The 21734-nt window shown below is 40.2% G+C and overlaps 1 protein-coding gene across 4 annotated transcripts; it reads left to right on the top strand.

Annotated features, from left to right (window-relative positions):
• The first annotated feature begins 881 nt into the window (after positions 1-881).
• LOC102683059 (cilia- and flagella-associated protein 337) lies at positions 882-21538 on the top strand. 4 transcript variants are annotated; one of them, XM_015360636.2, is made up of 20 exons: positions 882-1039; positions 1944-2086; positions 2989-3429; positions 4005-4181; positions 4637-4808; positions 6082-6249; positions 6849-6997; positions 7726-7959; positions 8442-8606; positions 9044-9159; positions 9663-9793; positions 13405-13503; positions 13606-13764; positions 14140-14327; positions 15590-15787; positions 16663-16865; positions 17905-18014; positions 18341-18487; positions 18990-19078; positions 19396-21538. In XM_015360636.2, the coding sequence occupies exons 2-20, from the start codon at positions 1976-1978 to the stop codon at positions 19603-19605; spliced, it is 3267 nt and encodes a 1088-aa protein (XP_015216122.2). In that variant the 5' UTR covers positions 882-1039; positions 1944-1975; the 3' UTR covers positions 19606-21538. The 4 variants fall into 4 exon arrangements, with proteins under 4 accessions (XP_015216122.2, XP_015216123.2, XP_015216125.2 ...); XM_015360637.2 differs by having other exon boundaries at positions 1962-2086; XM_015360639.2 differs by having other exon boundaries at positions 18949-19078; positions 19396-19525.
• Positions 21539-21734: the final 196 nt, after the last annotated feature.

A 21734-nucleotide genomic window follows, 5' to 3' on the forward strand; every position in this document is an offset into this window, starting at 1 on the left:
ATCGTATGTTTGTTTTAAATAGGTGCCTGGCAATTTTTTTTTCTGGATCAAGAACTTGAGCATGAAGAAAACCTGGATAAAGGTTTCAGATATTACTGCAAGCGTGGTGTAAGAAAACTGTCTCAGGGACGCCAAATATGTAATCATAGCCAAAATGTAATGTAGTGGCTCTCTGAAGGCACCAGTTCTGTAGGGTTTGGGCATTTACTGAGACAATTATTAATTGTAGCAGTAAATCACAAAGTTGATTCTTTTGATGGCTTTAGAATCCAACCATGCGACATAACTCAAACAACGCACACACACAGGTACGAATACACGAGGATATATTTATTGATACATAGAATATGCATGTAAACCTAACAGATCTTATCGAGAGGGTTATCAGCTACAGTGGCATTCCTTTTTTTTAAAGAAAACAAGGAATGCAGGAGAGGAGAAACATTCCACAAGCCTAGTGCAGTAACTGCAACAGACGTTTTAGGTGTTGCATCGATGATTCTTCTTCCAGTGGCTGAGAGAACCCAGATTTGAGTTGACCTACATTTAAGAGGAAGACCAAACAGTACAGTGTGTAGCAAAACAATCCAATGGACGGTGGATTCTAAAGTGACCTTTTGAATTGTAAGAGCTTTGACACATTATGACTGTACGGGCTGACTAAATCGTTGAAAACAGGCCATTACCCTGAAGGCTGTTTTCAGGTCACTGTGTGTAATGTGTGGCTCACATAGTTCTCTATCAGTGGGTGTTCTCAGCTGAGATTAGTACCTCTCCAGTGTCCCGTGTTTGAATGGAGCAGAAGCAAGACGCACAAACACAACAGTCTCAACTCCTGGTTGCCAGGAAACGTTTCCAAGGCATTGCAAGAGAAGAAAAGGCAGAGTTTTTACTGTGCTGCTTTTAATCCACAACTTGCCTCCTGCACATGCCGCTGGATACTGATTTTAAAGAGAGATGTTTCAAAAACTGAGCTGAAATTACATTTCCTGCAACTCCAAGGATGCCTTTGGATGTGAAAACCTTTGGTAGTTTCTAGGTAGGCTACACATTTCACAAGTGTGAGATTTGTTTTTTTTTCTTTGCTTGAAGTTCGCTCTGAATAAATGTACGTCTAGTTTCGTCCTAGACATGTTTTCCCTATGATTGTTTATTTTTTAGATTGCTACAGTAGCCGTGAATGGAAGGGGTCAAAATATTTTATTTCCGGTCATGTAACTGTTTAGCCCTTTATGATATAAGCAGGCCAGTATAGTTTCAGTTGGAAGTTGGAAGAAGTTGAAGGTTGAATACTGTATGTACTTGCAGTCGTTTCTTATCTTAATATTGACTAATGCTTTGAGGTTATTCAGGTGAGCACATCGTTTTTGGTTTTTCTTTTTTAATCAATATTATGAAATTGGTGAGCAATGTTTTTTTTTCCTTCAATTCTTTTCAAGGGCAAAACAGTAGCTGCTGTGCTCCTTCAGCCTTGATTGTATTTGTAGATGACTTGGATCCTATTGCATTTTAGAGGCAGTGATCCTTATTTTTCATTGAAAAGACCCTAAGGGCATCCAGAAAACATTCAGTAGTGACCTTGATGCTTGTTTCTATTGGTACCATCTACAAACACAAAAATCTCACTTTGTCAAGCTGAAATTTTTCTTGAGCATCTCTGGATAATAACTGCGAATAAATCTGTACAAATACAAGTATTTATTTTCAATAGAAATATTATGTAAAAGTCTTTATGTAAGCTTAAAGTCAGAAGTCATTAATTTCCTTATGTTGAGCCATGCATTTGCAAGGTCTTCCTTTATCAATATGTGAAAATATATTTTTTTACCACAACAATAAATAAAGGCCCCTCAGTAGTTTGTCCAACTCTGTATAATTAAGCATTTTCAAAGGCTTGTATTGGCGATGGTGGCTGTGAGTTTCAGCAGTATGGGGTTTTACAGGTGAGTTACACCTTTCAGAGAATGAGAACACAATGGCAACCCTAGTTCCTGACAAAATGGATACAAGAGAGAAGAAAGAGACTGAGTTTATAGAAAACAGACTAAGCATGAAGGACTTCCTGAAAATGCAGATGCTTTTCTTGGTAAGCTCAGACAAACTTCTCCTTCTCCCCGTCTCTAAAAAAAAAAGCCTAAAAAATGTAATTGTGTGTTTATGTAGCTAAAACTATATAAAATTATGTTTTTACACCAGAGGTTGTTGAAAGGTGTTCATGTGACAGTCCATGTGAATTTCTTGAGGTTTTGTTGAGATAAAAACATTCTGTTTGTTTAAATCCTGATAAGAACGTGTTTAGAATGTAAGTGTTGCTGTTATTTTCTTGCATGCTTTACAAAGCGGATTGTGCACTGGTGAGCTCCACCTCTCAACTCCTAGACTTGGTGTTTTGCCACAGGAGAACCTTCCTGAAACTCAGACCTCACTGAGGGCACATATATCATTTGCCCCTTCCATTGGCTATTGCCCCCTGTGCTCTAGGACTGCTTTTTCGTCTGCAAAGGCGAGTGTTCAGAGGGGAGAATACACAGCAAATACTGTAACTGTGCTATTAAATTCTCCAGACAGGAGAATACTTGACTTCCCTTATGTTCAGCATCAAGCACAGTTGAGCAGCAAGTCTGTCCCCTTTGCTTTGCCATCTAAAGTATTGATTTTTACCACACAGCTAGGGCCACAGAATGTCATGCCTTGGATTGTTCCAACCTGCAAATGACAAAAGAGCCTCAAGGGGCAATAACACTACACATTCTGTAGATATGAGTTGTAGATGGACTTGTTCACTATTGTTTCTTATAATGTGGATTATTAGTTTCTTACGTGGTTACACACTCATATACAGTACATTGTTACTTATTCAATGTTGATAATTAAGACCTAAGAAAGATCACATGTAAACACATGCACGGATTCTGTTGGTAATTATAGATTCCATTCTTTCACGCCTTTGATACATACTCCTCTGTCCTCTTTTGTCTCTTGCTCTAGTTACCTGACTTAAAGGAACCTGTATGCGTGATCAGAGAAGTGTTTGTAGATAAAGCATCTTCACTGGTTGGTCGAGGCACCAAGGATGAGTATGGAGAGCTTTTTGATAAAATTGATGTGACGCGAGAAGGTTTTATCACCTGGGACAAGCTGACCTCTTTTCTGCTCCTGGAGCTGTACGAGAGAGATGAGCATACAAAAACCTCCGTGGTTCCGCAGTGGAAGGATATAAAACTCCTTCCAACGGCGCACAAGGAACCGATCCAGAAGATTGCGTATTTGAGGAGCTCCAGCAGATACCTGACCATCAGCAGAGAGGGGCTGCTGGGAATCTGGACTGACAGCCTTACGACTCAGAAAACAATCCGCATCGCCACCGATTCTGTTAAACTCAAAGACCTCTGGGTGACAAGTCTGGCTTTGTTACCAAATGTCAACAAGGTATACAGAGTGTCACTGTACCCAGTGGTGCAGAAATAATCTTAAACTCTCTCTTCTGGTTCAATAAAATCTGTAGAAGGAATGAAAACTTTATATAGTAAATATTAAATCAGAACTCACAAATTGTTGACATTTTTGTAATCTGATTTGAAACTGGATGGGTAGAATTTAATGGTGGACCCGTGCTGTTCTGTCCCAGTTCTAGGTTCCTGTCTCTGCATGGAGTGTGGTATGCGTGTTCACACGTCTGAGTGGGGTTTCTACACGTACACTAATTTCCTCCCAGTTGTCCCAAGAATTGCGATGCAGATGAATCAGTTTCTCTGTTTTACTGCGAGTGTGAGTGAAGCCTTTGTGTGTGTGTGTGTGCGCCTGGCAATAGGCTGGTGTTTTCCCTGGAGTGTAGTCCTGCCTTGTGGCCACAACCTTGGGCCTGCTGGGAAGACTGGTGATTAAAAATGGATGTGATAGATTGTTTTGTTTCATTTGTTTTGCTTTGAATGAAGATGCTCATAATAAGGACTCTGAACGCGGCAGCCTGCTCATTAATGTGTTTTTTTCATACTCTCCAACAGATAGCAGTTGGATTTACTAGCAAAGAAATTTGCTTCTATGACCTACTGTCTAAGCAGGAGTTCTCCTGCCAATATAAAATCCAGGACCTTGAGCAAACACCAATAAGTATGGACTACTGGTACAACCCAGGAGATGCAGATGAGGCAGTGCTGAGCTTTGGAGATGTTGGTGGAGAGGTACAGTACCGTAAGCCACAGGCTTTACAGTAAATCTGTATCCTGAAAACATTTTTGAACTAAAGAGAAAAAGAAGGATGGATGTTTTTTTAAATATTTGTAAAAACTTGTGACCTTATCTGGGTGCATTCACTTTAAATTGTGGCCTTGACTGACAAAGTGGCATAGATGCATCCTTTTCAATGCCAATAAAAAAATGTTTATTTTATTTTAACAGAAAATGGGAAGACAGAAATTAAGTTTGTACAGTGTATGTATAGTAACTACTCAGCCTCTTGGAAGGCAGAGTGCACATTCTAGCACAAATGCCTAATTCAGTACAACAAATGGCTCTTTTTCATTTTTGCAATCCATCTACTGTAATTAGTACCAGATTCGTGACCTGTTGAAGTTTTTAACTGTGTTCAAACAGCACGTATGTGGTAAAACATGTTCCAGATTTTTTTGTTTTGCAGGTGAATGGAATTTGTTTCACAACCGCACAAATATCGCTATTTGAGAGGCCAACCAACACAGCGGATCCGGACTCAGTAATAATCATTAAGTGGCCCGAGCTTGTCAGTGGCTGCCACAGGAGCTGCTATATTGTGAGACACAGGGCTCACAGGAGCAGCTGGGTTCGACGAGGTAGCAACATAAGCGCAACAATACTTATTCAGCATCAATGCTGCATTCACTCAGATTCATTGCAGGTACCTGTATCGGTGTCCAGGAAGCTGCAGAATTGTCATGCTTATTCATTTTCACACAGTGAGCCCCAGCTTAAAGAAGCTGGTCAGTACATTCCCTTACGTGCCTGTTAAACTGTCCTTGTCGTGCTGCTGCAGCTTTGAATCACTGCACTGTGACAGGAAAACCAATTTTATTACAGCTGTCACACAAACCTCTTGGTAATGTCTGCGGTCGTGATGATAGCAGCCTCTTGTCGTTCTGTCAGTAGGGCTATCTCGGCACCGTTGAAGTTCCAGTTTTATGGAAACCTTCAAGATTTTAAATACTCCCATTGGCTTACTTCTCTAGCCACTTCATTGCTTGTTTGGTAACAAGCTCAGTGTCTAATATAGTTGTGACGGCCCAATGGGGCTGATTGGAGCACGCTGCCACAATAAATGAAAATCTTCTAGCAGTCATCCTTCTAGTACAGGTACTGCGTGAACTTGGATGTTGTTTCCGAGATCCAGTACAGCGTATGGTTAACCAACCTATGTTAGTAGCACACAGAGCTAAGAGGTGATTTAGGCACTGTACCTCTCAGATGACCGTAATGTCCTTTCTGAAATGGAATGTGATCTCATTATAATTGGCTTTGTTATTGTTGGGTGTTTTATATATGTATCGTCCTGATACTCGCGCCTGTGGCACAAAACTAATAACTTTGTATCATATTGATTTTTTAAAAATGTTTTTCACTTGCAGTTACCTTGTCAATGGCTCCCTTTTATTTAACGATTAGCATGCTGCTTCTGAAATGAGGGAGTTTCTGTTTAACCATGGCAACACTGCAGTAGGTATAGAGAAAACTGCATAACCACAGTATCTTAATTATGTCATTAATTATTTTAGTATTTATAGCCTTGTCCATGAGATTCCCAGAGATACAGCAGCATGTGTTTAACTTGATTGGAAAAAAGTTATGCAGTGTAGGACTGGTGAGTAAAGTTGATGAGAACAGTGAAAGGTGTTGCATACAGTATGTAACCCTGACATACAAAATGATTTTAAACAAATTTAAGTTTAGTTTGACGTTTTTTTTTTCACAATGGCCAATTTGAGATTTAAGCTCTGTTTTTGAGTTCAATTGCTTAGGCAGGGCAAGCAGACTGGACGAGCAGTCCAGGGGAAGGTTTGTCCTCTAAATCCAGTTGTTAAACTGTGAGGTGACTCGGTTGTGTTCAATCAGTGAAGTACCTGGGCAATTTGGAAGCCTTTATCTCCTGCACGACTGGCGCTGTGAACAGCGTAGTGCTGGCTTGGAAGGAAAACGAAGGCGCCCCACTTCGCACAACCATTTTCCACATCAGCAAAGGCATCAACGACTTCGACTACCACGCAGGAATGAATTTAATTGGTACATTTCCTCTCTTCTCTAGAGCTCGTTTTATTTTATTTCATTTTATGTAATCAAGCTTTTTTTTTGGTCACTAGGATGAAGTCTATAAACACCCCTTACACATCACCCTCACCCACAGTCGTTCCTGTGCTAATTACTTTTGTTAGTCACAGTGGGATTTCTTTAATGATATAAACAGTGGCAGTTGTTGTATCAGTAACCTTTGTATTAATCCTGCTCCTTTTATTTTCCTCCTAACCAATGGGGGACTAATTACAGATTTCCTAATGAAAATGAATTAAAGAAAATAGAATGCTAAGCAACAGCAGGTTTTTAATCGTCAGGATGGCAAATCTCAGACCCCCTTGTTCCAGGAATGCCAACAAGTCACTGAGGCCTTGTACATTTTGGTTTCACATGTGCAAAGCACCCTGCAGTTTGTAACTTAAGGTTGTTTTAATTCTCTCAGATGTTTTGCCTTAGTCAGTATATTACAAAATGATATCCTGTCATCACTTCAAGCTTCTGTTGCTGTATATAACATATTTTTAAAGAGCCTGAATTCAGGCAAACAGTAATACATGCCTTTTTAGAGTTTTCTCCTTGCTTCCCTACAGCCACTGCTGGTATTGACAACAAAGTTTGCCTTTGGAATCCTTATGTGATTTCCAAGCCCACTGGGGTTCTGCAGGGACACATGGCCAGTGTCATAGCAGTGCAGTTCATCATTGCGAAAAAGCAACTTTTAAGCTTTTCAAAGGACAAGGTGATTCGCTTTTGTCTTTTTTCCTTCTAACACAAACTAAACAGTTGCTCTGTTAATCTGAGCACAGAAAACAGATTATTTTTGCATTGTAGTATAATTGAATCAGTCTCAAACAGAATCTTAAAATCATTAATGCCTAGTCTAGGTAACTACCATGCAGTAATGTTTATATTGTGTGTTTCGTTGAGTAGCATGTAGGCCATCCTTATTGAAGACGATATGTGGCGCCCTTCCTTCCAGGCCTGAATTTCCAAACCCAGTCTCCAAGTGACTGGGGACACTGTGCTGTAGGAGCTATCGGCCTTTAAATGAAATGATAACCTCAAAATCTTAGCCACTTGCTAATTTAATATCCCATGGCACTGTTTGCAAGAGTGCTAGTGTTAACTGTGGTGTCCTGGCTAATGGACTTGCACAATCTGGACCCCTCAAAATCCCCTTTAATGCAATATTTTGTAACCTGTTACTTCTCCACATGATTGTGCTATATAGAGGTGCTGCTATGCTTCAGCCATTTGGGTTCATCACTTCATTATTATTATTATAACTGACAGTAAATGAGGTTGTCTTATGTAAAAGCTTTAGTTAAACTCGTAGTTAAGTCACTTGTCATAGGATGCCAGCTGTATATGTTTTTGTTCTGTTCGCAGCTTTTGCAATGTGAAAAATAACTGAAAGCTGATGTTTTGGTCTTCAAGAAAATTCCAACATACTTTGCTGTTTTTAAGGTTTTGCGAGTTTGGGATGTGCATCATCAGTTGTGTATTCAACGAGTAGCTGGCATTTTCCCCAAATGTGTAGACTTCCATATGGTACTGTACTTTGATGAAGAGCACGGGAAGCTTCTGACAACCTTCAACAACCAGATCACGCTTCTAGAAGTCAAGCAAGAAACTGGCCAGAGAGTTACAAGCCATGCAAAACCTGTCAGCTGTGTTCTCTACAATCCGGTGTTTAAGCAAGTGAGTTTCTATCTGTATTTCTGCCCCGCTAGATGTAGGACAGAACATTTTTGCAACCGGTAGCATATCTGGCAATGCGAGTAATGTGCTGTGAATCCCTGTCACAATGTCTTAGAAGATTGACTTTCCACTCTAGTGACCAAGTCAAACAGTGGTAAGTTCACCAGCTCATTTTGTGAACTAGTTCAGTTTTTTTCTTTTCCCAGAAGTATAAAACCGCAACAAAGGCAGGGGTAAAACTGTTAGCTCTCTACATGACATATTATAGAACTAAATAAATCTTGGAATGTGTATTGTTGGAATGTGGCAGTACTATATTGCTACAAAACCTACTGTACCAAAACAAAAGACAAATTTAGCAGAGTTTAAATGAATTATTGTAGCAACAAGTGAAGTAACCCCAAAAGTGAACTGCTCCAACCCCTAAATGATCCTGCTGCAGGAAAATGAAAGTGCATTTCTTTGCTTCATTGTTTTTGAAGGTAATAAGCTCTGATGCCGACTCGACCGTTACCTGCTGGATGATAGATACAGGACAGAAGATTAAGCAGTTCACCAGGTGCCATGGCAATGCTGAGATCTCCGCTATGGCGCTAGACGCCACTGGTACCAGGCTGTTCACCGGAGCCACAGATGGGATGGTAAAGGTCAGTGTAGAAGATGTTGTCATCCGTCCCTCATGCAGCAACATCTTCCCAAAAGACACTGGAGGGTGAAGCGGAGGGTTGTCCGCTTAACCTCCTCTGCGATATTTCTCAGCAGGATATTCTGCTGAAGCTACTGTATTTCACCAGGTTACTCTTTTTAAATGTGATTTAAACATCAGCTCCGGCAATTCCGGGCAGCTGTGAAATGACTCATATTGATTTGTAGTCACTCCTCACACCCTGTGCCTCCTCGAGGTGGCTGTGATTCCTAACCAGCTTCTCGATAATGGATGGGTGACATTTGGGAATGACATTAATAATAAAGATATCTCTAAAGAGCTTCTTTTTAAAATAGGGATGGGTATTTTATCAGTGGTGGTACAAAGAAATGACACATGTTTTCTTTCAGATTGTTGCTGTGTCTGTTTAATTCCTAGGTGTGGGATTTCAACGGGCACTGCCATCATAAACTGAGTGCTGGTTTAGACCAAGCGGTGGAGATCTCCCAGATCTTGGTACTCAAGAGGACAGTGTTAGTTCTGGGATGGGAAAGGTGTGTCGACTTCGTTTTATACCAGTCATGATTTACTGTGCAGTGGTCGGGATTAAAAAACGAGAACTGTGTATTTCTACTCTCCGGCTCTCTGATGGTGATACACTCAAGAAGCTTGTACCGAGTCTGTAGGCACTGATAACAAATCTCTGTGATGCATACTTGATGTGATCTTTAGTTAAACATAGAAGTTTTCAAACGGGACTATGCTTCTGGGTCCATCTAGCCCATATGGTCATTTATATGTAATTGATCCAAGTATCTGCTTCAGCCCTTTATTGAACAAAGCCAGGGTAATGGGATCAACACCATGGCTGGGTAGACTCCTGGACACTCCAGTTCTTGGTTTCAAATGCACCTCCACATATGTTTCACTAGTGCCCTGGTGCCTGTCTCACTGTCCCCTCCATGTAGATATCCATTCCTCTAACATTTGAAATATCCTTTCACACTTGACATCTTGTAAACCCTTACAGCCCATACTGTATCTCTACCCTCTCCAGAATGATTACAGTGTTTCGACTGAACAGCCTGACACAGTTTTTTGTGAAGCCTGCTGAATGGAAAGGGGGTCTCCAGCACCAGGATGACATCCTCTGTGCAGCTTTCCTGCCTCCACAGACCTTGGTCTCAGGTATCTTTTGTTTTTTCTACTGGTACTCTATCCTGAAAACACATTTTTTTCCTGATCATTTTAATATCCTCATTGCCTATTACCTTCAAACGGGTATTGCCCCCCATAAAATTTTGTTTAAATGTTATTTGATTTGTTTGATTCTGCTAGCGTCATAATCGATGACTTTTAATTTACGTGGCTGATGCTTTTATCCCAAACATCCATAACCACTGCAATGATTTGAATTTATAGAAAAGAACAGAAACTGGAATGGTAAACTCACGGAGAATTTTATGGATACTAGAGACCACTCAATCTGAACAACAGTGGCACGCACATGGTTTTGAAGAATACAATATGCAGTTTTATTAAGACAGCAAGCTAATATGATACAAGAGTGATTAATAACACAGGGTAAAAATACATTGCCTATAACGCTTGAGTTGGTAGTCAGATTTGCTGTGAATCAGCCTCATACCATTACATCAACATTTATATGCTGGAAAGTCCAAGTACTGTAGGTATTCAATTACTTTCCTAATCTAATCTTTATCAAACACAAACTCATTTAGAATAATTAAATATGAAGAATAATTTAAATCCTCAAGGGTTATAATGTGAACATTAGATGCGCACTCGTTGGAACGAGATGCTAGGCCAGACAGAGTCAAGATGAGATTTTTGAAAGTGCCACGGGGAGTGGAATAGTGGATCCGGTTGAGGTGTCCAATCGTGGGCCGCTGGCTCTGTGTCAAAGGATGTCCAACTGTCACAGACGAAGAAAAGGAAAGGGTTCCATTCAGTCTCGCACTGCTCCAATGTGCAACATGCACAAAGTCACATGGCCATAGGCGAGACGGAGATGGGCCAAACTCAGAAACTCTGTTCGGTGGTATTTAGTAGCTGCAACTCTGAATACTCCTTGATATTCAGTGGCGTCGATAGAAGTACAGCTGTGTTTCATGGATCAATCAGAATTACAATGGGGAGCTCATTACAGAGTCACATCATATCAGCAGTTCTGAGAAGCTGACTAAAAAAGGAGTTAAGTAGCCAGCAGCCTCTTTCTGAACACTCAATTCTAAGCATAATAATAGCCTTTACTGCTACACCATTTATAGAAATCGTCATTTTACGGGACCGATATGAGTGTAGTACCTTATTCAACATTGCAGAAGACAGGGCCCGCCCTGGAGGTGAATCCACGAAATCCCTGGACCACCACTCCGCACTGCTGCTTCGTTTCTTGTTTATTGAAAAATATAGATGTACGTTTTTCATCTTGACATCAAGCTTTACGTAGTCTGAGATCCTACAATAGTGGGATTTGTCTGCTACTGTTCTGGGGAGTCTTCTGCTCCAATATGCATATTCACTGGCTTTTAAAACAAAATAAAGAAGATTCAACCTGAGTGTTCTGTTTTGGCATCTGCCTGAAGCAATTTCCTCAAAATACTGTTCAATATAAAGTAACAGATTCTATTTTTTTTAAAAAATGGATGCTGTTTAGTACAGTACAAACACCCTGATATGTTTGCATGCTTAGAGATCTTTATTTTGGTATTTTTGGTATTTTGTTTAATTCTCTTTTATGCGTGCTATTCTGTTTCAGTTAAATAACATCTTAGCTTTATTGTGACTTTAACTCACAGCTTATTTTGACAATAAGGGACAGGCACATTTTAATGAGGAGTCTGATTTCTATGTGCAATTAAAACTTAATTAACCCAACGGTACTTGCTATCAAAGTATTCTATTCCAAGAAAGTAGAAGTACAAAAAGAGTTTTGAAAGTCAACGAACGAACATTTTTTATGCACGGTAGAAGCTAAAGTAAAACCAATTACCTGTAGAGGAGTTAAGAGAGCAAACAGAAGCAGCTGAATGACTGTGTATTTCAGAGAATTGTTTTAGTCCCCAGCTAGAGAGAAGCTCCTTTGTTTTTCCCTGGCTGTTTAAACTGATTACTGATCTATTTGCTCTCTGTGAGGTTGGGAATCATTTTTCCTGCTTCCATACATCCGTAGTGAAAAGGCTGCTCCTGGTTAGGGCCTTAGCAGTCCCATTCAGGAAGTGGAGGGCTGTTCCCGGAATGGGATGTCAGTCCACCGCAGTGTACACAAACACAATTTCGAGAGACCAATTAACCCAGGGAGGTGGAAGGAAACCTAAGCAGCTAGAGAGCCCCCACATGAACACAGAGAGAACATGCAGCCTCCCTACAGAAGGTGCCGCATGTCAGAATTACCCAGCACCTATTCTCCGAGAGACAGGAGCATTAATTGCTCTTGTCACTATTTCACCCCCTCGTGCTCTTTAAACTATATTGTATTGCTGTCAGCTCTTGCTGGATAAGGAAGGAAACTGTTCCAAGCAGGACTTCTTACCTTCCAATGTGTGTGTCCGGTGTATAGCAATGGTACTCTTTTCCAGCTTTGTTGTGAGTTGTCTATGCACAGAGAATACAAAGGATAATAGGAGTGGAGTGAGAATAACTAACAAGCCACCCGGAACAGAAGCATGTTCTCTGGATTATGCAAATGTGCAAATTAAATGATGTTTATTAGCGCGAGGAGAGGCGAAATCTGCTTTGCAGGCTGTGAATCAAAATGCAAGGGAAGATCTCGCTGCTGGGATGTGTCGGCGCGCGGATACTCATTAAACCTGAAAAAAGGCCATGCGGCACCTGATAGCAGACAGCCTGTGCGGCCCTTTCCTTTTCTCCATTCAAGGCTTTGCATCACCTTGTCTGTCAGAATGACCTGCACCGCACACAGAGATCCAGGAGCTCTTCAGCTGTGTGTGGTTTTAGAGCTCCTCAGCGCTGGTAGAGCTGGACCCTTACATTGAAACAGAATGATTTTGATGAAAGGCCATCTCTCGATGCAAAAGAAATGATGGAGATAATCTGCTGCCAATGGAAGTTCCGTCAGTTAATAGCGCAGTATGAATGATGTACAAAGGTCATTCTCCTTTTACAATCTTCTCTGCTGTATCTTCTGTTCCCGTTCAGCGCTGTTAAAATAACTGTTATCTTTTCACAATACACAATCAACTGAAAAACATGTGGGGGAAAATAAAAAATTAGAAATATGTGCCTGGCCACACAGGCCTTAGTAACTCTGTTTTAATTGTATTTCTACTTTATGTTTTATTGAACGGAACTGAAGGTAGTAGATTTGCGTAGTATCACTGATAAGCAACTGTTTAGCACTTGGAGGAAACTGGATGGATTTTTTTATGGTGGGAGATGAATGTGTTTCACAGTAGCCCAGCCTTGTCATCACATACAGTGCCAGTTCAACAACTTTATGGTAAAATCTGAACATTGACTGCTATGACACTCTCTGTCACAGAATCTCTGTTCTCTGGGGGTGCTTGTGGATTGGAGATGGAACCATCATATCCCTGTCATTCATTCGGATACTGACTACTGAAGTGATGCCTGCCTGGCGTCTGATTAGCACTAGACATATCTGATTCCTGAAAAACTACCTCTCTGTAAATCTGATATTACTGGCAGTCAAAGACAAGTTACTGACAACAAGCACCTCTTCTTTCACGCATCAAGAATGACAAGCTGGCTGTTCAGGTGCACTCTATTTTAAAATCTGCACTCCTCTTATGCAGGAAGTTATGATGGGGAAATAATTATATGGAACAACAACACCGAAAACGCTCTCCGCAAACTTCATCCAGGCGGCAAAAGGAATTTCAAGTTTAATTCAGGTTAGTTGGAAGATTTGTTTTTATTTATAAAGGCATACAAAAGATTACACCCCAGTTTGATGTTTTTGTAACCCAATCTATCTGGTGGTCTTAATTTTGCAGACAGTGCCCTATCAAAGCTGGGGAATAGATCTCGGTCCTCATCTACGCACTCAGGAAAGCGAACCCGCTCTCTTGTCTTGACTGAAACCGAAACTGAGTGTAACTACAACATAACTAGACTGATATTCCTGGAAGCCAGGAAAAATGTGGCTGCTGGAGGTAAGTTAAACAAACATGACAGAACAATAGGAAGGTTTAAAATTAAAAAAAACTCACAAAAAATGTGTTCTGCAGAAAGTTTGAAGGTATATGTTAATCATTCCAACTTATTTGAAATAAAATGTGACTGCTGTGCTCAAAGCTTTAGTTTTCTAGACACAGTGGTTTTATTGCATTTATGCATGAGTTACATTGAGCTGAAAAAAATGTAAGTTACTAGTTCAGTGCAAAGATTAAATTGCATCTAGTTCATAAAACACAATACTTACTGGTCTGTAGTGTGTTAGCATATTGTATTATCAGTGCTCGTTAACGATGGAGCTGCTGATTTCAGTTCAGTTTGTTTCTCCTTTTCTCTCTTTGTCTCTGTCTCAGACGGTGCGAACCTGGTCTCTTGTGGAGGTTCAGGAACTGTGAGGTTTTGGAACACAGTGAAGAGCTGTCTGGTGGCAGAATTCATTGCTCACAAGGATGTGGGCTCCATAATCATGAGTATCGACAAATCAAGCCAGTACCTCTTCACTGGAGATGTTGATGGATGGGTAAAGGTCTGGGATATACAGGTTAGAGTGGCTGATATAAAGAGTTCGTTTTTCAGGACGTCCATCTGAAACAGTTTCAAAAATTTGAAAGCTGAAGCTAATATTTCACAGTTCCAGACCTGAAACAGTAAAAAGTATTTGAACTGGAATGCTCAAATGCCCTTTCTTGTAGAAAATATGTGTCCAAAGGTCTTGTTCATAATCCTCTATCATACAGTAAATGAATTTAAGCATAAAAAACCCATGTTGATGGGTATTTTTAAATATCAAAGTGTGTGGAAGGTAGGGTGACTATGGCAGGGATTCCAATCCTGCTTATTGACTTGAAAGTCAAGCTATTATTTCCAGCAGGTTTGTCACCAGCTCAAAGAGTCCAATAATACTCCAGATTTTTCTATTCTAATGTCTTCCAACTGCTTCCTAGAATGGATTAAAATATATTGGAACTGCTTTTTTTATAGTAGGCCTAATGGTGTAAATAGAATGTTGTCCAAACATTTTGCATTGTTTTTAGTCAGTGTTCTTTTTTTTATATATAGGAACGCAATTCAATGGAAAATGGCTGAAATGCTGGCTTTAAGATATCAATTAATCCCGATATACTGTACCAGTGTTTTGTGGTACAAAAAGTACCCTTGTTAGCCGTATGACTGAGAAGAGGTGTAACTCCTTATGTCTAAAATGACAGCGCTGTTGCGCAGCAGCGTATGTATTTGTAATAAATAATGGAGTTTGCAATGAAAGTCCGGGAGGGATGACAACAACCACGCTCAATCGTGCTCCCTTGCGTGCGACTTTCGCATCCCACCTCCACCCCAGCTCCACCTCTGCAGTGACCCCTTGGTTACCTTGCGGGGGGGTCCTGGCCTCCTCGTCCTATGGCCAGGAGGCCGGCCCTCAGCCAAGCGGGTTAAGCCAAATATTCACTCCACAATAGTTCGCCACGCTTCGATCTTGGGCATTATCATTCCTAGTGAAATAAGTTTATTATAACAATAATTGTATTTACAGTACTAAGTGCATGGAGACATTTTAAAGTAAAAGTCACACAGCATTTCAAAATCAGGTCTTCATTATAACCTTGCCTGTTGCATGTTTTTGCTCTGTTGCCTCAGAATATCCAATAAGACATTAAAATATCATCTTCTGTGAATGATGCGTTTGAAAGCTTTGACTGTCATCGGGAACCCCTTAACATTTGAGCTTGCTTATGTATTATTGATTGAAATGAGCACATAAGAATGTAATAGCTTTTAATGATGTTGTTTTTGGCTTTCAATTAGGAGTATGGCCTTCATTCCAGTGATAATGTGATCAATCAACCTCCGGCTTTGCTGACAAGATTTCAGCCCCATGTGGACTGTGTCAGTCACCTTGAAACATGTGTACATAATGGACAATTGCTTCTCATTTCTGCATCTGCGGATTGTAGTGTAGTGGTCAGCTACATCAATGGATCAATTGTAGGAATATTTGGACAGGTAAGCAGGAATGGTATTTCACATAATATTAAGATCTGACATTTATGAACAAATACTTTAAGCTGTTGTGATTGAAGAAGTTTGGTGTTTATGGAATGAAAATGAAATCAAAGTCTGCATTAGACATTCCCAACTCAGGTCCTCAGGGTCTAGAATCCAAGTTTTCCTGGTCTCCTTGTCTTTTTAAATTACAATATAAACCGTACACCTTAGAGAATAGTTAAATTGATCCAATTAAGGTTTAACAGCTCCAAATTATCCCTTCTCCTTAGCCAATTAATGATTTAAAGGGATATAGGAAACCTGATGCATTTTGGACCACCAGGAAGAGACTTGAGTAGGTCTGTATCTTGATGAACTGTACTCTATATTAATAACTGAAAGAATAAGTTAAAGAGTGTCTCTGCTTTTTGATTTTGGTCCTGTGAGAGCTCTTGTATAATGGTAGATTTTGGGTGTTTCTGTCCAAATGAAGGAGTGATATAGTACTGTATTTAGAGCAGTAATCTCCAATCCTGGTCTTGTAGAGCTCAAATACATGTTTTTATTTTAGGTCGCTATGAAACCATCAATTTTGAAGGGTGTGGCTCAGTTTATGTGCGATGAGTTCAGCCTGTGATTTACTAAATTGTGAAAAAACCTGTGATTTATTAAATGTATGAAATTTGGAACAGATAGCCGCATATCTTTCTGCCTTCAAGGGAGAAAATTGGTTGCAAAATTGGTCAATAACCTGCAAGTGTTTCCAATTTTCAGAAATACACGATGCAGGGTACCTACTGTATAAGACTAACTGGACTGGGACTGGTCTAGGACCAGAATCAGAGATTCCTCTATTAGGGCGATTATGCTTTAACCTGTGGGCCTAATTCTAGGAAGAACACTGGCGCATTGATGGCATCGGTGAACTTCCTGTCCCCACAACATGCCTACAGGACCAGAAAGAGCAGCATGAAGATGAAAAGTCAAATGCAGGCTCAGAAGAAACCTCAAGTGAAAAGAATTCAGAGGACCTAGAAGACGGCTCCCTGGACCAGTCTATGGACACTGAATTAGATGTAATGGAACATCCCATTTTGTAGGTTTTTCTAACTATAAAAGATTTATTAATGTTACCAAGGATCTTTACGTTACACGTGCCTAAGGAGCCAGCTTTACGTCAATTTATTAATTTAATTTTCTTTCCACTCTCTCTTCCTGAATTAAAGCACATTTTCAAAAAAGTAAATGTAATAATAAGAACCCTGATGTGTCGTTTTCATAGGCCAAATTGTTTACATTGAAGAGCATGTACCTGTTTGTTAAGGTGAACAGGAGGTTCTTTAGGAGTGGGAGCCATTTTAATTAATTCAAAGCTAATTATTATTATTATTAATAATAATATTTTACAGTACATAACATTAGTACCAAGCAATACTCTTACATGATTCCACAAGAAAAAAAATGAAAAGATTTCAGCAATATTTCTAATATTTCTGGCAACATGAAATGCTTCACAATTTCAACTCTTTCACATACTGTATATTCACTCATTACAAAAGTAATTTTTTTATGTTGACATAAATCCTCTGTTTGCTAGGTGGAAGCACAGCATTGTATTGTAATGTACATTCTGCCTTTATCTGATTTTAAGCAACCCTTGTGGTGATGAAAAACAGCTCTTACAATTTCACAGATGCAGTGTAATGGCTTTTCTAGGCAATGAGATGCAGGAAAATCTTAAAGAAAAAGGAGAGGATGACCTACTGTACAACAATTGATCAACTAGTGCTATCCATAACTAATATATTGCCACCTTCAGACACTTAAAACGTCTTCATTCCTTACAATACATTTGCCTTTGTCCATGAAAATCCAATTCATTAGCATGACTTGCAGTGCATGTAACTGTCTGGTAACACTTTGCATAGCCCCTCTAATGAATTCTAAGAATATGTCACCTCTTACTCTGGAGACTTTAGGTTCATTTTAGGTGGTTGCAGCACAGATGTCTCCAAGGACAAAGGAGAGGGAAAAAACAAAAAAGACACAAACACTTATCTGCTTAGAATCGCTACGTTACAGTACGTCAGCCTTCATTCCCTATTATTGATGTGCATCATGTTTCCGCTACGCAGATCCAATCCATGGCAAAACACCATTTTAGGGAAAAGGTTCCAAGAATGCAGAGGTTTAAAAGAGAGTGACCATAGACTTTCACCATATGAGGAAATGCGAAGTTCTATTGGTAAGATGCAATATATGTGTGAATTCTATATGCTATCCTGTCAAAATGTACATTACTTAAATTTATGGTAGAATTTTATGGTAAACATGAAATGGACATATAGAGGTAATTGTGTATTTCAACAACATTAGCCAAGCAGCAGTGATGAAAACTGTTTTTTTTTTACTCAGTTTCTTGCAGGTTATAATTAATTGTAATGTTAGTAGCCATTTATTTTCAATTTCTTTTTCATTTTCAAGTATCACACAGGATGGCAGATATCTCTTTTTTCCCTCTGGCCTGCTGACCTGTTTTGTTTGCGCTAATTACATGTGGTGTCATTGCAGGTACCTTCAGCTCCCTGCGAGTCGGGGAGCTCAGCCGTGTGGAGAAAATTGAAAAGCCGGATTTTGTCATAAACCCTCACCGGTACTTTGGGGAGAAAGGACATGAGAAGACCCTACAGCCCCCTGATATTTTAGTGGTTTCTGAGAGTAAGATTTTCCAACCTGATATTTATTTAACGTCAAAGTCAATAGACAATAACATCCAATAAAGATATTGGAAAATTATTGTGAAGAGTTTTACCTAGATGTGTTATATCTGCAGTTTTATCTACTATACTTTAATAGATTTTTTTTCTTCTGTAGTTCTGATGATGAATTCTGAACAAGGCTGCTACTGTAGGATAGGGTTTTTAAAGGTGTCCAAGAATCCGTTCTCAAATTATCAAAAAACTCTCGTATCTGGTATCATAATTTGATTTTTAATCATCCATAATTAAGAACAGTTGAATTATTATCTGATTGTACAAGGTATCGCTATTCATATGGTAATTTAAAAAATAATAATTCGGACTAGAGCAACTGGAGATCACCGTCTGGGAAGGATGCCATTGCGTTCTGAAAATAGGTTGAATCTTCCAGACAGTGAGGTGTGTTTCTCTGTGCAACAGCTGGGAAAGGACCCTTTGACGAGAGAAGTTTATTTCCAAAGGAGATTCTGGAACAAGGACAAAGAGCCAGGCGATCCCACGAGCAACAGGAGGCCACACTCCGCAAGAAACCCAGCAGAGAGCAAAGCAGGTACAGTATGTCGCAGGGGAGGTGAATGCAAAACCTTATTTCATAGCACAGCTCCATTTCAAAACAAGAATTCCAATTAGAGGTCTGTTAGCATCCCAGTACTGCTCTATTAATAGATTTAATAGTATGGCACATCCCTGAGGCATGCGTTCTACATCAGGGTGTGATGTAATTTCATCAATTTCATCATCCCTCACCTCACACAACAGAACACAAAAGGAAAGCGAGTCACTTGTTCCTTCACTGTTGGCTGTTCCTGTAGTTACTGTGTGTTAGTAGGAGTCATTTACTGCAGTTCCATTGTTCCTTTGGCGCAGGAAACCCAAAGCGAGTTTTTCATCAGTGTCGAAGCCTTGAAGTCTGCTAATGGAATGAGCAAGCAGAGTTCTTCAGCTGAGAGGGGGGTAGCAAGACCAAAGAAACACCCTGTCGGAAATCTTCGGCGTTCCCTTAAACCTCAGGTTCTGAAAGGAAAGTCCTCTCAAGCCCACAGAAAAGTATCCTTAGGTATTACAGGTTCATCCTGAAACAGGTGATGATCTTTGAGTCATCCTTTTCGTCTTTGCTGTCTTTCTGACCTCCACCATTACAAGATGCATTCGCAAGCAGTGTTGCAGAACCCACTGAAATGTCAATTGCTAACCGAGTGTTAAATATGAGAGTCTCACACAAAGCAGAAAGTTGTCAATGCTTTTGACATTTCAATGGAGTGACCAGGAATGCGCGCAGCTTGCAATCTTGTTAGCACCCGTCGTGAAGCCACTTATCCCAGGTAAGGTTTATGCTAACCGGGAGCCTGGCCTGGAAGCTCAGGGGGCCAGCTGGCCTGTACACTGGAGTGGACGTCCTCTCCAGCACAGGGACAATTTAGCGGCACCACTTTGACCCTGACAGCGTGTCTTTGGAATGTGGGTGCTCGGGGGATGGGGAACATGCAGACTCCACACGGAAGGCACCCCAATCTGGAATCAGCGGCTTTCACCACCAAGCCCCAGTGGTGCACGGTCTTGCAAAAAATGTCCAAAAACATTGATACAGATAAATGTAAGAATTATAAATACATTAAGAAATGTATTCTTCCAGGAGGATAGTGCACACTGGTGGTGGTGGAGGGGAGTCCCCATTACCTGTAAAGCGCTTTGAGTGGAGTGTCCAGAAAAGCACTATATAAGTGTTAGTATATTTAATATTAATCATTATTAAATATAATCCTAATATTCATTTATACTTGGCGAATAAAGATGATGTGAATACTGTATTTTATGATTTTTATTGGCTAATAAGTAATTTTTTAAATATTTTTTTCCTATTATTTTGTTGAAGGCCAACCATAATTTCACCATTTGTAGTGGCTTATAGTTAACCGATCAATTTCTAGAACAAAAGCCCCTTTCTAACTGAAACCTGCACCATTATTTTCATACCACATAATCAGAGTATGACTCAATTTAAGCAATTTCAAGACTGTATTCATGGGAGACAATTAGGCTGCGATCCAAACGTATTTAATCTACTGGACCATTTAATAATAACAATGAAAATGCAGTAAAATGTATAGACAGAATTTTTAAATGTTTTTGAGAGAAATCATTAATTCAGTGTTAGGAAGTTGAGGTCTGAAAGTTCTCAAGTTATAAAATGTTTCTCCACATTGAAGGTAAAGAAGCAATTCTGGGAAGAGTGCCAACCAGGGAATATGAATGGCCTGAGTTCATTAAAGAAACTTTTCTATTGCCTTGAATAAGGATTTCAGCTGCTTTAGAGACACATTTACTTTTCCCTCTGACAGACTTACTGCTGGAATGAATGCTGGAAGAAGGCTAAGGGTTATGGTCCTGGGAGAATATTTTTATTTTATATTTTAATTTTACTGCTACTACAGAAGCTTTAGCTTTTACTAGCAAAACTTGAATCCTTTTGTCACTACTTCTTGGGGGCACAAGGACATAATGTTGAAAAATCCCCCCCTTATACTGTAACTTCATAAAGGGGGGTCAGAAAAAATTTAATTATAATAAATTAGGGAAAGATTATTACCCACACAACCTGTAAAAAGTCTTAATCACAAAATTAAAAAGATCTAAAGCTTTGTAAAAGGAAGATGTTGCCAGCAGAGAGCCTATAGAATGAAAAGCTTGTTGTTGTGGTCCATGCATTTTTAAGCACGTAGCTTGGTTTGGAAGAATAAAGCCGCTACCATTGTTGGATAAGTCTAAAACATAGATTTTACCATTGGGTTTGCATAACAGTTAAGTCTGCTTGTAAAACACACACATATACGCGTTTCCACCGTATGTGGTGCATATGCAGTACACGTAGTGCACAGTAACAGATAGACTGAACTGCGAACTGCATTATATTGTAACGCAACGGGGGCTCAGGCGGGCGCCCTTGCCGCATCTGGTCGGCCCCTGCACCCTCCGGGGCTCGAACCCGGGACTTCCGCGTCTCTCTGCAGCGACCTAGCCCCGTGAGCTAAAGAGAGATCTCTCTTTAGCTCACGGGGCTAGGTCGCTGCAGAGAGACGCGGGAGTCCCGGGTTCGAGCCTCCAGTCGGGATGGGGCCGACCAGATGCGGCAAGGGCGCCCGCCTGAGCCCCCGTTGCGTTACATTGGTGTCAGAAGTGGGGCGGGATAGCCCTTCGCCGGGGACGGC

This window comes from Lepisosteus oculatus, chromosome 13 (genome assembly GCF_040954835.1).
Source record: "Lepisosteus oculatus isolate fLepOcu1 chromosome 13, fLepOcu1.hap2, whole genome shotgun sequence".
NCBI classification, from domain to species: Eukaryota; Metazoa; Chordata; class Actinopteri; order Semionotiformes; family Lepisosteidae; genus Lepisosteus; species Lepisosteus oculatus.